The following is a 13,608-nucleotide window of genomic DNA, read 5'->3' on the forward strand; positions in this document are numbered from 1 at the left end:
TATATTAATACCTAAATTAAGGTTGAATTTATTATTATTATTTTAAAAAATGAGTGCATTGTTTGTTACCTTTATAAATCTTGATTGTTTTAGGTAAAAATGTTTAGGAAAAATATTTGTGGTTTATTTTCAGGGTAAATTAGCTGGTTTATGTGGAAATTTTGATAAATTTACTTCAAATGATCTTACTACATCCAACAATATGGAAGTAAAAAATGCTCAAATTTTTGGAGAGAGTTGGGCAATAGGACAGGTAAGCATAACATCTTCATTTATTTCAATATAATAATAATATATTGATATTGCAAGTATGACGATCTGTGAAAATACAATTTGTTTTTAAGACAGCAGCTGATAGCTCACAGTTATGAAAGCCAGTATAGTAGTAGTATAGTAATAGTGTATACTTACTATTGGTATTGGTACTTCTTTCCTATTTTTTACTTTTTTCCTACTTCCTTCCTATCCAATATCCTACTATTAGGATATTGTATGGCAGGCGTCTTTAAATATGTTTGAATACAAAGTCTGTTATCTCAATATCCATCCTGCTGGAAATCATGGGGATTATACTTCAGATCATCTGGAAGATTTCCCTTTTGGGGGAGAAATTTATTCTAAGGAGAGCCTGAAAGGCTTTCATAACTACATAGGAAAGAGTATCACAAAGCTCTAAGTACTATTAAAAGGATATGTGTGGCCATGCTAACCAAATAATAATATTTATCATACCATAGACCAAACAATATATGTAGGATAGATTTCTCCTGCTTGCTGTAAGTCTTACTGTGATATCTGATATCTGCTACATGCGAAACAATTTTCTATATGAATGATGGAAATCAGTGCACAGTACATACAGAGTACACTGTATAACATCTGAAAAACACAATGTTTATCTAATGCCTAAGTGCTTGAAACAACAATCTGGGGGAGAAAATATACTGTATGCAAAAACATCTGTAGCACTAACATTTTCTCCTCATGTCTCATACCTACTAATTATTTCCCTGGTTATATTTTGCATGTTTTTCAGGAGTCATTTTATTTAAATTTCTTATTGAGCTTAAGAATGGTATAATCTTATCAGAGCAGCAAATTTTAAGCAAAGGTTGTTCGAAGAACAAGGCTCTATTTACAATTCATAATCGATTGTTTTGGAAGCAATTATGATGTGTGATAAAGAAAACATTTAATTCAGTATCAAAAAAGCAATGTTTTGTTTTAAAAGCAAAACAATAAATAACTATTTTTCCAAATTAAATGTTTTTGTTTGAAATGAAATTATGAGGCTAACTTAATAAAAGAAATACATGTTCAGTTTTTAAAGGGCTTTTGAATTTTTAATAGATATTTCTGAATAATAATAATAATAATAATAATAATAATAATAATAATATGATGATGATGATGATGATGATGATGATGATGATGATGATGATGATGATGTCTGGATAGTGAATATGGCAGTATCTGAAAGAAGAGAAGAGGAAAAGAACTGAAGAAAATCATAACTAACAGAGACCTGCAAATAGAAATAGAATGAGTGTGGCAAAAGAAATTAAAAAATGATGCAAATAGGTTCCTTAGGTGCAATTCCAAAACTTCTACAGTGCCACTTGAACATCATTGGCTCTGACAAAAGTCACCATCAATCAATTGCAAAAGGTAGCTTTACTTGGAAAAGCTTATCTTCTGTGACAATATCTTTAACACTATGAAACGACATCTGCCTATTCCAGATTTTTATGAAGGACTTGAAAGGTGGATAAAAATGTGAAATGCAATTAAACATCTGACTGACTATACAACTTGACTATTATGATTAATAGTCATGCTTTATTTCTTTTTCATTAGTGTGCAAGTCCAAATGAGACCAACAAACAATGTGAAGTTCATCAGAGCAAGTTCCCCTATGCCAAAAAAGAATGTTCAGTTTTATATAGTGATGTTTTTGCCTCTTGCCGTAATGTGGTAAGTGAATACTTTTTACAGTTTCTAAAACTGGGCAGGACAGTTTGTAGATCAAGACAATATAGAATTAATCCTCTGCCTCTTCCTCCTTCTCCTTTCTAATGTGCCCTTTGAACTTCCTAATGTCATGCTGATACATTTTTTGCAGATATCTATATACACCCTAAAATATAGAATTCATTTTAGATGATTTTCCATTATACTAATTTTAAAATCTCTCTTGTTTCCTGATGGATTTTTATGCCTTTATGTTATCCCATGATATTATTTTTCTTCATATTTTCCAGATTGATGTAACATCATTTGTGAAAAACTGTCATACAGATACATGCAACTGTAACCTTGGTGGGGACTGTGAATGTCTGTGCACTAGCATTGCAGCTTACGCTCACAAATGTTGCCAGCAGGGTGCAGTAATTCACTGGCGATCTCCTTCTCTCTGTCGTATGTATGCTTTCTGTTATATTACTAAATATAATGCCTGTAAATAATGCAGATTATTTCACATAGCGTTTTCCATTAAGTCATAGCAGTTCAGTGTGCTAGAATATATATTATATATATTACATATATTACACGTATATATGTATATATATGTATATATATGTATATATATGGTGATAGTAGAAATCATAGCATAGGCTTTTTAAAAATCTAATGTATATTTTTATAATTGGTCTTTCTGTTAATCAGTACAATTTTTACAACCAATTTTTCCTAACTCCCAGACTCTCTTCCTCTCTTCCTTCCAAATAAAATGGAGATGGAGCTATGCTAATTAATTCCATCTTCAACATCACATGAACCATTTAGTTACTCCTTCAGCCATCTACCCATACAGGAATGTTTTCAGGCAGGGAAACTTGCCTATTTATAAACTGCATTCATGGAGGGCCTCACATGAAAAGAACCATAGTAAAGTAAAGTACAATCTACTAAGATATATTTTATATATTACTCATTTTTGAAAGAACACCCTCCCCTTTTGCACCAGCTATTGAGTGTGGATGAAAATGTAAATGTATATGTATTTATTTTTTATTGCAGTTCAGAAAAGGCTAATCATAGGTATGTGCATAATAATAAAATACCGTATATGCCGGCGTATAAGACGACCCGGCGTATAAGACAACCCCCCAACATTTCCACTCAAAATATAGTTTGTTATATACTCGCCCCCTCTTCCGCACGCCTTCCACTTTTGCACTTTTTTTTTTTTGAGGCACTTTTGTGCACCGTGGAAACGAGTCCCGTGAAGCTGAAAGGAGCAGCCAGCCTTCTCCCAGCTCCCAAGGAAACGAGGCTCGCACTGCCCGGGCTCCGCTGAGGTATCCGGCTGGGGCTGTCAGGAGTTGTTACCGCTGGCGTGGCTCCGCGCGGCTCCAGTCCCGCGTTGCCTCGGGAAGGGAAAGGCAAAAAGGAAGAGCCGCGGCGGCGCTTTGCAATGGCAGCAGCGGCTCCTGGTTTTGCCTTTCCCTTCCCGAGGCAACGCGGGACTGGAGCGCGCGGAGCCGCGCCAGCGGTAACAACTCCTGACAGCCCCAGCCGGATACCTCAGCGGAGCTCGGGCGGTGCGAGCCTCGTTTCCTTGGGAGCTGGAAGAAGGCTGGCTGCTCCTTTCGGCTTCACGGGATTCGTTTCCACGGTGCGCAAAAGTGCCTCAGCCGCGGGCAGCCGCAGTGCTTCCCAATTACTATTTGCCGGCGTATAAGACGACCCGGCATATAAGACGACCCCCCCAATTGGAGGCATGTTTTTCAGGGCAAAAAAGTCATCTTATACGCCGGCAAATACGGTAAATCTTCGTAACTAGTGGCTCTATATTGATATATTTTCTTGTTATTGATGAAACTGAGTAAATACTTAGTAAAGAGCTTAATTAAAAGATGTAAAAATAACTTTTTGTGAATTCTAGTTGACTGTAAATATCCAATCACAAATTCTGTTACTGTTGTCCACTATACTATTATATTGTTCTATTTTCCAGCTTACGACTGTGATTATTACAACCAAGGTATGCATTTTCTCAGTATTAAAGAAAATAATATTAAGCATGAATCAAAGACACTTATCCTTTTTATTGAATAAGTAAGTTGCATTTGAAAATTATTTCAAGTTGCAGAAATAAAATATAGCCATATTCCATATGGGATAATGAGCACAATTTGATGCAATATTTGACTATTAGTTCAAATAACTGTAGATAGTTTAGTTGTTGTTGCTCTGTTTCTAAAAAAATACAGAGGTGGGCTGCTACTGGTTCGCACAGGTTCTCTTGAACCAGATGTTAATTTTCTGAGTAGTTCAGAGAACTGATTGTTGGAAGAAAACTTTTCCCACTTTACAGGGCTAATCCTGCAAGGGAGACAGGAAGGAAACATTTTGGCATGCCTGTATTTCTAGCCTAATCCTTATCTTAATTGCCCTGCTGCTTTAAGTGTTTTCAGAACCTGCCTTTGGGTTAAACTTGTTACATTGTAAGCCTTAATGGTTCTTGGCAGTATGCCCAGACTTTCTGTCTGTAGACTGAGTTTTATATAGTGATTCCTGGGGCTTGACTTTCTTAAATATAGTTAAAGAGTATTTTAAGCTTTTTGGAGTATACTTCCAACATGGTTGGAACAGCTATTAATAGAAGGGTTGGCATAGCCATAGAACAAATAGCTGAGAGGCAGGATGCAAGCTTGGCATTCTGTCTGATTTTTTTTTTACTGCCTTTCTGGGGGCATGTGATCTTTCCTTAAATCTGGATGATTACCTAAGGATATCTTGTGAGGTGAGTGAGACAAGCTGGTATCTTTAAGTGGTGCAAATGGACCTTTTCCTGGGTGGAAACTGTGCTTTGTCAGTTCACTGAGCACAGGAGTCTAAAATGGGGATTCTATGGGGATTCTTCAATCATCCAGGTCATGGTTGTCCCAAAGGTGCTTTTTTCAAGAGTCAACTGGACTTTCTTGGTTTCTAGAAAGTCTAGTTGCCTCTTGAAAAAGCACCTTTGGGACAGGAATCTCTTGCGTTGCTTCGGAGTGGGCAAGGTACATGATTGCTCACTGATAATAAGTGGATCCTCCTTCCAATTTGTTTTAGTAACATGGCACCAATCGTAGAAAGTTAGCACCTATTTCTCTCCTAGAAAAATGAAATATTTTGGGAAATATTAAAAAGGAAGAATATATTTCCCTGAATGAGAAACGGAGAAACATGTTTTCTTAGAGGGAGAAAGCAGTCCCCACCTTCCTTAATAGTCCACAGCAGATGTCAGCACTCAAGAGATAAAGAGATAGATAGCTATATTCAGAGGCAAAATTTCCCTTTCAGCAAGGTCTGAACAAAGACAGAATGGGATTAGCCCTCACTCAAGATGTTAATTTGTTAATTTGTCTTTTTAGCTTGGCATTTTATAGCCCAAATATGCCTACCCACTTTCTGGAGACCTTAAATGACCTCTCTGCTAAAGGGTTTCACTTTATGAGCAAGAGCAACTTGGCTGCTGATAGTTATCCTTGTATTTTAACTATTTTAATTCCTCAATGTGCTCTGACAACCTGTCTGATTTGTAATTCCGGGTTGCAGGTATTGCTGAGGAAAAGGAAGGTATTCAGACAGAATGGTTTAGGTTTCCTTGATAGCTGTGACTCATTGATATTCAGTGTGTATTCCCTCATTTCTAATGTAATGACTATATTTAGGGCAGCTTTTTGCAAGCAAAGAAGCTTTTTGTATTTTTGTACAGGTAATCCTTGACTTACAACAGTTCATTTAGTAAATGGCACTGAAAAAAGTGACTTATGACCGTTTTTCATGCTAACAATCATTGTAGCATCCCCAAGGTCATGAGAGTGTGGGTGAGGTGAAGCACCTCTCGTTGTAAGTGACATTGAGTTGGCCATGCCCATTCAGTCACATGGTCATGCTCAGCCACCCAGCCAGTCAGTAGGGCAGAGAACCGGTTGTTAAAAAATTGGAAGCCCACCACTGTACAGATACAAATATATTCAGGGACAGCTGCAAAATAAAATAAGGACACAGGCAAAATAACTTGCAAGAGGCAGGGTGCCATTTTTTTGATAGCCAAGTCTTGTGGTATATTAAAACTATTTAGAGGCAGAACAATTTTAGCTTCAGTAGTCCGTGTTGACAGAAGCAGATTTAAAGGAAATGAATACTTCAAAATTAATTAATAATTTTAAATTTGTATTTAAAATACAAAGAAAATCTATTTTCCTTTTTTGGCCTTTTCTATACCATTTAATGAAAATTTCTTTGCTTTTTAGTTATTATTTCCTGGAGGTGAAACCTCTTGAATTATGTCTTTGTTCTAATGCAAGTTTCTCTGTGGGAGAAAAGGCTTAATAAGGGTTTTCTCTAATTTGTTCTTTAGTTTTAGAAAATATTTTAGTAGTATTTTGCTGTAAAAACAAGAGGAAATTGCTTACTTAACTAATAGAAAGAAACATGAAATTGGGTCACCCTCAAATAAGCATTTGGAGGGGCAATTGATAAATTAGTTATCACTACTTCCCAAAATTGGCTGAAACTATAAGAAATGTGATTATAACATTATTTTTCTGAATGGTGCAAATCAAAGGGCCTTGTTAATGCACAAGAGCATATTGGCATAATATATTAGTTATATAAATTATTGTCTGGAATGATCAAGAAAACTCAAGCTATTAGACTCAGTAGTTATCCAGATTTTTGGAGTTCTAGTTTTTTATCCATTTTGCTTTTGATTCATTTCAACAATTTTCTGTATTTTCAAATGGCTTGTTATTCTTCCAAGATGATTAGCTTTCCTTTTACTAATTATCATTGTAATTTTTATACTTCCAGAACTTGGGAAAGGGCCTTATATTTTGGCCAGTTATGGACAGAATGATACAGTTATAGGAATCAATGTTAGCAGCAAAACGATCTTTCCTTTATCTAGAAACAATCTCCAAGAAAAAGTATATTATAATTTTATGCTAACTCCTGGACTTTACAAAGATAAAATTTTATGTGAGTATTTACTTCTGATCCAATGTAATTAATTTCCAAGTTTTATACCTGCAAAAGGATTAAATTTTCTGCGCTAGATTGTGTTCTTTTAAACACACTTCCTAAATTGGATAAAATGTTATTGTAATAGACTGGATAAGAAAAGCTTTGAGAGCGACAAGAGACATTTTTCTATTTCCACAGTAACAGCAATATGAAGATAAGTATTAATTTTGTATGGAGCTTTCACTGTCTGGGCATTAGGGGATTGAAAAGGACCTTTCTACTTCTAGTGAAATGCTCCATAGGCAGCCTTTTTTACCTTTTCCCAGCAATATCCAAATTATTTTGAAAACAGATCACAGTTTTGGATATTCTGGCTGTAGAATCTTTGTACACTGTGAGGGCCCCCTGAATTTGTTCCTTGACCTACAGCAATAAATACTCTTCCTTCCTACTGATGAGTGGTTTTAAAATGTACTTTTAAAGAAAATAAAAATACTTACTGGCATCATTTTCATCAGATATTTGGAAGTGGAACACAAGAGCAAACAATAGATACAAACTCAAGGTTATTAAGCACCAAACTTGATTGCAGAAAATACGACTTCAGCAACAGAGTGGTCAATGTCTGGAATGCTCTACCTGACTCTGTGGTTTCTTCCCCAAACCCCAGAAAACTTTAACCTTAGACTGTCTACTATTGACCTCACCCCTTTCCTAAGAGGTCTGTAGGGGGCGTGCATAAGCACACCAACGTGCCTACCGTCCCTGTCCTATTGTTTCTTTTATTTCTTTTATTTTTCTGATATGTATCCATGTATTCATAACTATGTTTTTACTTATACCTATTATCTTGTAAGCAATTGACAAATAAAAAAATAAAATAAAAACTATGTTGCTCATACCTTTTCTAATATTACTTTGAATTGATCTGTGCTATTTAGCTTGTTTCTCTGAATTTTGTATCATTTATTCATTCAAATGCTGCTTTAATATGTATTAAAGCTTTTATATGTTGCTATGAATTTCATTTTTTTACTGGCAGCTTCATCTCTGATTTCACTTGAGTGTGCAGAAAGGCCAAACTACTTTCTTTATGTACACAATGAGAACAGCATTTTCTTAGCACAGTGGGATGCAAGTTTGTCATTTCGTAGAAGAACGACTTTTATCCATCACCAAGGACTTTGGATCTCTAGTTACAATACATTCGAACTGCACAGCAAAAGAGGTTTCTTCCTTACACTTAGCACTTCAGCAGTGAAAATCTCAAAGTTTGATGGTACTGAAGAATTCAAAAGATTAAGTAGCTTCAGTATTGAGGGTGAGTTACACAACATGGTATATGGGAGATGCTGTCAATAAACCCGCATGCTGCAAAACCTATGATTTTTACCAACCATAGTTAGTCCTTACTTTGAATATATATGTTTTTTTAAGTTTTCGCGGGTACTTACATGTATGGTATTCAGCTTTGTTCGGGTATTTTCCCACGTCATTATAGTTGGTTATTATAGTTATATATATCATTTATTAGGAAGCTAGGTTTCATCTGGGTGCCTGGTTGGGGTGTGTTTGAGCTGGAGGTATCAGGGGGGATCTGTTTGTGCCCAGGTGTTTGCCTGGCTTGTGGTGTGGAGATTTTTTTGTTTGTGAGTGCAGGCTTCCAAATAATTGACAGTCTGGTGGAATCATCTCTTCTATTCATGCTTTCAGGTCTTTTTTCAATCTCTAGAGATTCACCCAGATGAAACCTAGCTTCCTAATAAATGATAGCCATCCATTTACTCGGAGCCAAGCTGCACTAAAAGCCTCCAATACAGGAACACAATGTTGCCAGCCAATCAAGACAAAAAAAGCCACAAAACAGACAGAAGATATTAGAAACACCAATCAAGCAGAACACAGCAAACTCCAAGACCAATAAACACAGACCAAGACTCCCAACCAATCAGGATGAAGAAAAAACCATTCTGGCACAGCAGTAGGCTAGCCCCACATTTAAAACTGAAACGGCTGTGAAAGTCTGATTCACAGACTAACACAATACAGAAGCCTGATGATGGCAGATGAGATTCTGCTGAAACGTTGCTACAGCTTTAAAAGCACAACTATAATGACGTGGGAAAATACCTGGACAAAGCTGAATAATAATATATATATATATATATATATATATATATATATATATATATATATATATATATATATATATATATATATATATATATATATAAATTGAGAATAGATTTATTCAGTAGATTTTAGTTGAATATAATTATATACAATTATAAATTTTATTTATAAGTTTCAGTTGTTATTTGAAAGAACAATTTATGTTTCATAAATAAATATTTATTGCATTTATTTCTACATAAATATACTTTAAAATCACACTGTGACATACATATCTAAATTCATCTACAGTAGAAAGAGTACAGAGAAGAGCAACCAAGATGATTAGGGGACTGGAGGCTAAAACATACAATGGGCATGGCTAGTCTAGTGAACAGAAGAACCAGGGGAGACATGATAGCAATGTTCCAATATTTCAGGGGCTGCCACAGAGAGGAAGGGGTCAAGCTATTTTCCAAAACACCTGAAGGCCAGATAAGGAATAATGGATGAAAACTGAACAAGGAGAGATTTAATCTGGAAATAAGGAGAAATTTCCTAACAGTGAGAACAATCAACCAATGGAACAGCTTACCTTCAGAAAGTGTGGGAGCTTCATCACTGGAAGCTTTCAAGAAGAGACTGGACTGCCATTTGTCAAAAATGGTAGAAGGTCTGCTTGGGCAGAGGGTTGGACTAGATGACCTACAAGGTCCTTCCAACTCTGTTAATCTGTCTACAATTTCATAAAAGACACACAACTCTAGAAGTCTGTAAAGTGCATATGTAACTATATTTGTTTGAACTGAGGGAGTGGGTAGACAAGAAAGTTCTGCATTTTTCAATAGGGAAAGGCTTGAGGAATACATTTAAATTCATCCACAGTACTTCTGCCAGCTTCAGTTATGGTTTATAGAGAAATGTATCATTTACAAGATGATTTTAAAATTTCTTAGAACTCCATGCAGCAATACCTTACAGGAGGATGTGTGAATGGAGATATGAGCCTTGCACAAGTCCTTGTGTTAAAACATGCAATGATCCTGAAGGAACAGCATGCAAATTTCTTCCACCGTGAGTAAAAGGAACATAATATTTATTGTAACATTCAGTATTATTTTTCACTTGAATTTTCTACAAATAATAAGTTGGCGCTTTTTTTTTTTACTGTCAGAACTTTTGTAGAGTAATAATTCTAAGTCACATTCAGGTATTTTGAATTCTGGATAATTTATATAGGCAAAATAATTGCTTGCATATGTATTTTTCTTGAATCTTTTATTGTAGGGTTGAAGGATGCTTACCATTTTGTCCAAAAGCTATGATCCTAGATGAAGTCACACTTAAATGTGTTTATCCAGAAGATTGTAAGTGTCCTTTATTCATTATTCATTCATTCTTTTTTTTTTTTTGGGGGGTAATTAGGAGACTCTCAGTGGGTTACAATTATAGCAAAAAATATTCCATCCAGAATACAATGGCATATTAATGAAAATATGCAGTACTCTAAATTAAATCATAGATAAAATAATTAACCAACCAAAAAACATTGATGGATTTCAAGGAGCAGAGGTTTCATAGTATCGATGCCATCCCAGAAGTACGAGCTCTATAACATTTGTCATTTCAGATTGCATCATTATTTGCTTATAATATGTTGTTACTACTACTACTACTAATAATAATAATAATAATAATAATAATAATAATAATAATAATAATAATAATAATAATAATAATAATAATAATAGTAATAGGAAACATTTATGAAGCTGTTCTCTACTTTTATTTATTTATTTATCAAATTTAAACACCATCCATCAGACTCACAGAGCACTTCTGAATCTATTCTCTAAGAGAATAGGTATACTGTTCATGAAAATTAGTACTGATTTCTGCCTGTAGCATTGGGATAGTGACACAATTCTCACTTTACATATATTTTTTTCAAAATCATATGAAGTAAGACTTTTTTCCCCACAGGTATTGCTGTGAAACCAGCAGAATCTTCATTTCGGACCAAACCAGTTAGAACAACCCCTACAATGTTAAGTTCCCAGATAACAAATATATCAGAAACATTTTCTCAAATGCCAATTACATTGGTTATTGAAGAGACTGAGCCAACCTATGTTAACTTATATACCAAAATCACAACTGAACCAACAACTGCCAAAGATGCTTATTCAACAATTGTATCTCATTCAATCATGCATTTACCTGATTTGTCACCAAGTTCAGAATTATTATCTGAAGACAGCTACAAAACAACCACCCCACCTATGCTGTTTAGATCTCTGTCAACAACTTTCCCAACTACTTATGAAGCTCCAATGGTTACTGTAAAAACAATACCCTACAATAAAACTTATAATTTCTCTTCATCAAGTAATCTTGCACTTACTGCTCTACCATCAGTGACTGCTTTTCCTTTACTAACTAAGTCAACTACACTATTGGAAGTTGCAGTTCCTTCTTCGGTGGTAGCTAGAACTCTTCCAACTTCCACAATACTGACAGATTTACCTTTAACACAAACATTTGCTGTAACTTCTCGAATTAGTTCTTATCTGTCTACATTTACAACAACTATGTCTCCAATTCCTGAATCATCTACTAGGTTTACTTCATTTGCATCAAATCATCTTCATAGTACTTCAGATTCAGAGACTATTCAATCAGACTTGAAATTGATAAATAAAACATTAACACCTATATCTGTATCATCACAAAAAGCACCTCTGACACCTTCTGAACATATTGCTTCCTTAACCACAAAACATTTTTCTGATGTAGTTTATAAAACAACTTCAGTTGTGACACAAAGTCCTTTTCCCATAAAATCTTCTTTTAGTGTCCCACTAACCCATACAACGTCAACATTAATGCCTCCTCCAATTACATCTCAAAGGCCCAAAGGTACTGGGGAAGTGACACTTATTTCAAAGAGCTTTCATTTAAGACCTTCTACAGTTTCTCTTCTAGCAGTTCTTCAGACTACCAAATCATCTGAGACAAGTTCAGTTTCAGCAGAAAGTAAACATATGTTGCATGCAGATTCAACTCCAATTCCAACTGATTTTATAACTTTGTCAGAGTTTGCTGATACCAGGGTGCCAAGTAGTATTCCTATTAAGATTTCACAGGATGAAGCACAAATAACTTATGAACCATTTGGTTCATATCCAGAATCAGAAATTGCATCAATAGTTAAAAATGTTGATACTTTTACTACTTCATCTTCAAAAACCTCTTTTAAAATGTTGACAACAACAGCTTCTACTCCTCAGATTTCTGTTACAGCATCACATTCTGGAAATTTATCAGCAGTTTCTATCACTTCTGCTGTAGCATCAACTAGCACTGATATAAAAATGCCTGCTATATCACTAAATGATGATTTGAGCTCAACAAATTCAACTTTAATTACAAATCTTTCCACTATACATACTATGTCTTTAACTACTTTTGATGAATCAGCCATATATTTGGGAACAAGAAGGCCTTCTTTGACTTCTTCAATGGATAGCAGAACTTTATCATCCTTAACAGATGTTCAGTCTGCAGAACCAGCAATAGAATCAGCTTTGACTCTGGGCAAACTTTGGAATGTTACATCAACTCCTCAAGATATTATTGAAAAGTACTCAACCAGCCCCTCAGTTTCTTCTGCTGGCACAATAGCTCCTCACAAGATTGCTGAAGTCACTGAATTTTCTCCTATACATTTTGATTTTCACACAACTACTACTTCAATCCCTGTTCCTGCTGTCTCCCAAGCATCCATTTATGTTCCAAATGTTTCTGTCTTTACACCTAAACCATGCAAAGACTGTCTACAAACCAAGCCCTTAGAAATGGATAAAGTTTCAGACTGGGTCAAAACAGAAATAATCCAGGCTTCAAAATTTCAAAATATAACAAGCACATTGTATGCCTTAAAAAGTAATAAAACCTCAGAGGAAAACATCACAAAGTATGCAAGGACTGAAAAGCCATCTTTACTACCTGTTCAGTCAGCTGTGTCTTCTAGTCAAAGCAGCACAACTTCAGTAAAACCAGTTACTTCCTCTGAGGTGACAGATATAACATTTGATTGGTCTAGGATTCCATCAACAAAACCTTACTACGATGTGAATAAACCAGAGGAAGTAAGTATCATCAGCTCACAGAATTTCACAATAACAGATTCGTCTCAAGTCACTGCAAAACTTGTGGAAACCCAATCCACAGAGGCTGAAGTTGAAATGACAACAAAGAGTGATGAACACACTTCATTTGGCACAATAATACATACACTTGTATCTGTGGCGTCTTCAGAATGCATGGTAAGTATATTTAAAAATATCAATAATACCTGTTTTATTGGAGAGATTTCCAGTTTTTCCAGCCTATTTATCCTTGTTTTTATTGTCCTGTACCATCTGCCAGATGGTAATAATTAAAAAAAAAAAGGGTGCACAGGATGAGGTGGATCTTTAAGAATGTTTTGAACTTTCTTAAGGCAGTGAGAGCTATAAAGCTCTTCCAAGGAGC

The 13,608-nt window shown here is 35.2% G+C and overlaps 1 protein-coding gene across 1 annotated transcript in view; it reads left to right on the forward strand.

Annotated features, from left to right (window-relative positions):
* OTOGL (otogelin like) overlaps positions 1–13,608 on the forward strand; it is a 95,964-nt gene that overhangs the window by 43,083 nt on the left and 39,273 nt on the right. The window contains exons 25-33 of the mRNA XM_026667629.2: positions 134–253; positions 1,858–1,974; positions 2,262–2,418; positions 3,962–3,988; positions 6,808–6,975; positions 8,003–8,281; positions 10,029–10,146; positions 10,360–10,439; positions 11,056–13,400. Of these exons, the coding sequence (XP_026523414.2) occupies positions 134–253; positions 1,858–1,974; positions 2,262–2,418; positions 3,962–3,988; positions 6,808–6,975; positions 8,003–8,281; positions 10,029–10,146; positions 10,360–10,439; positions 11,056–13,400 (3,411 nt within the window). The remainder of the gene's footprint in view (positions 1–133; positions 254–1,857; positions 1,975–2,261; positions 2,419–3,961; positions 3,989–6,807; positions 6,976–8,002; positions 8,282–10,028; positions 10,147–10,359; positions 10,440–11,055; positions 13,401–13,608) is intronic.

Source organism: Notechis scutatus, chromosome 6 (genome assembly GCF_049901735.1).
Source record: "Notechis scutatus isolate UNSWTSFEM ecotype Mainland chromosome 6, rNotScu1.2, whole genome shotgun sequence".
Taxonomy (NCBI): Eukaryota; Metazoa; Chordata; class Lepidosauria; order Squamata; family Elapidae; genus Notechis; species Notechis scutatus.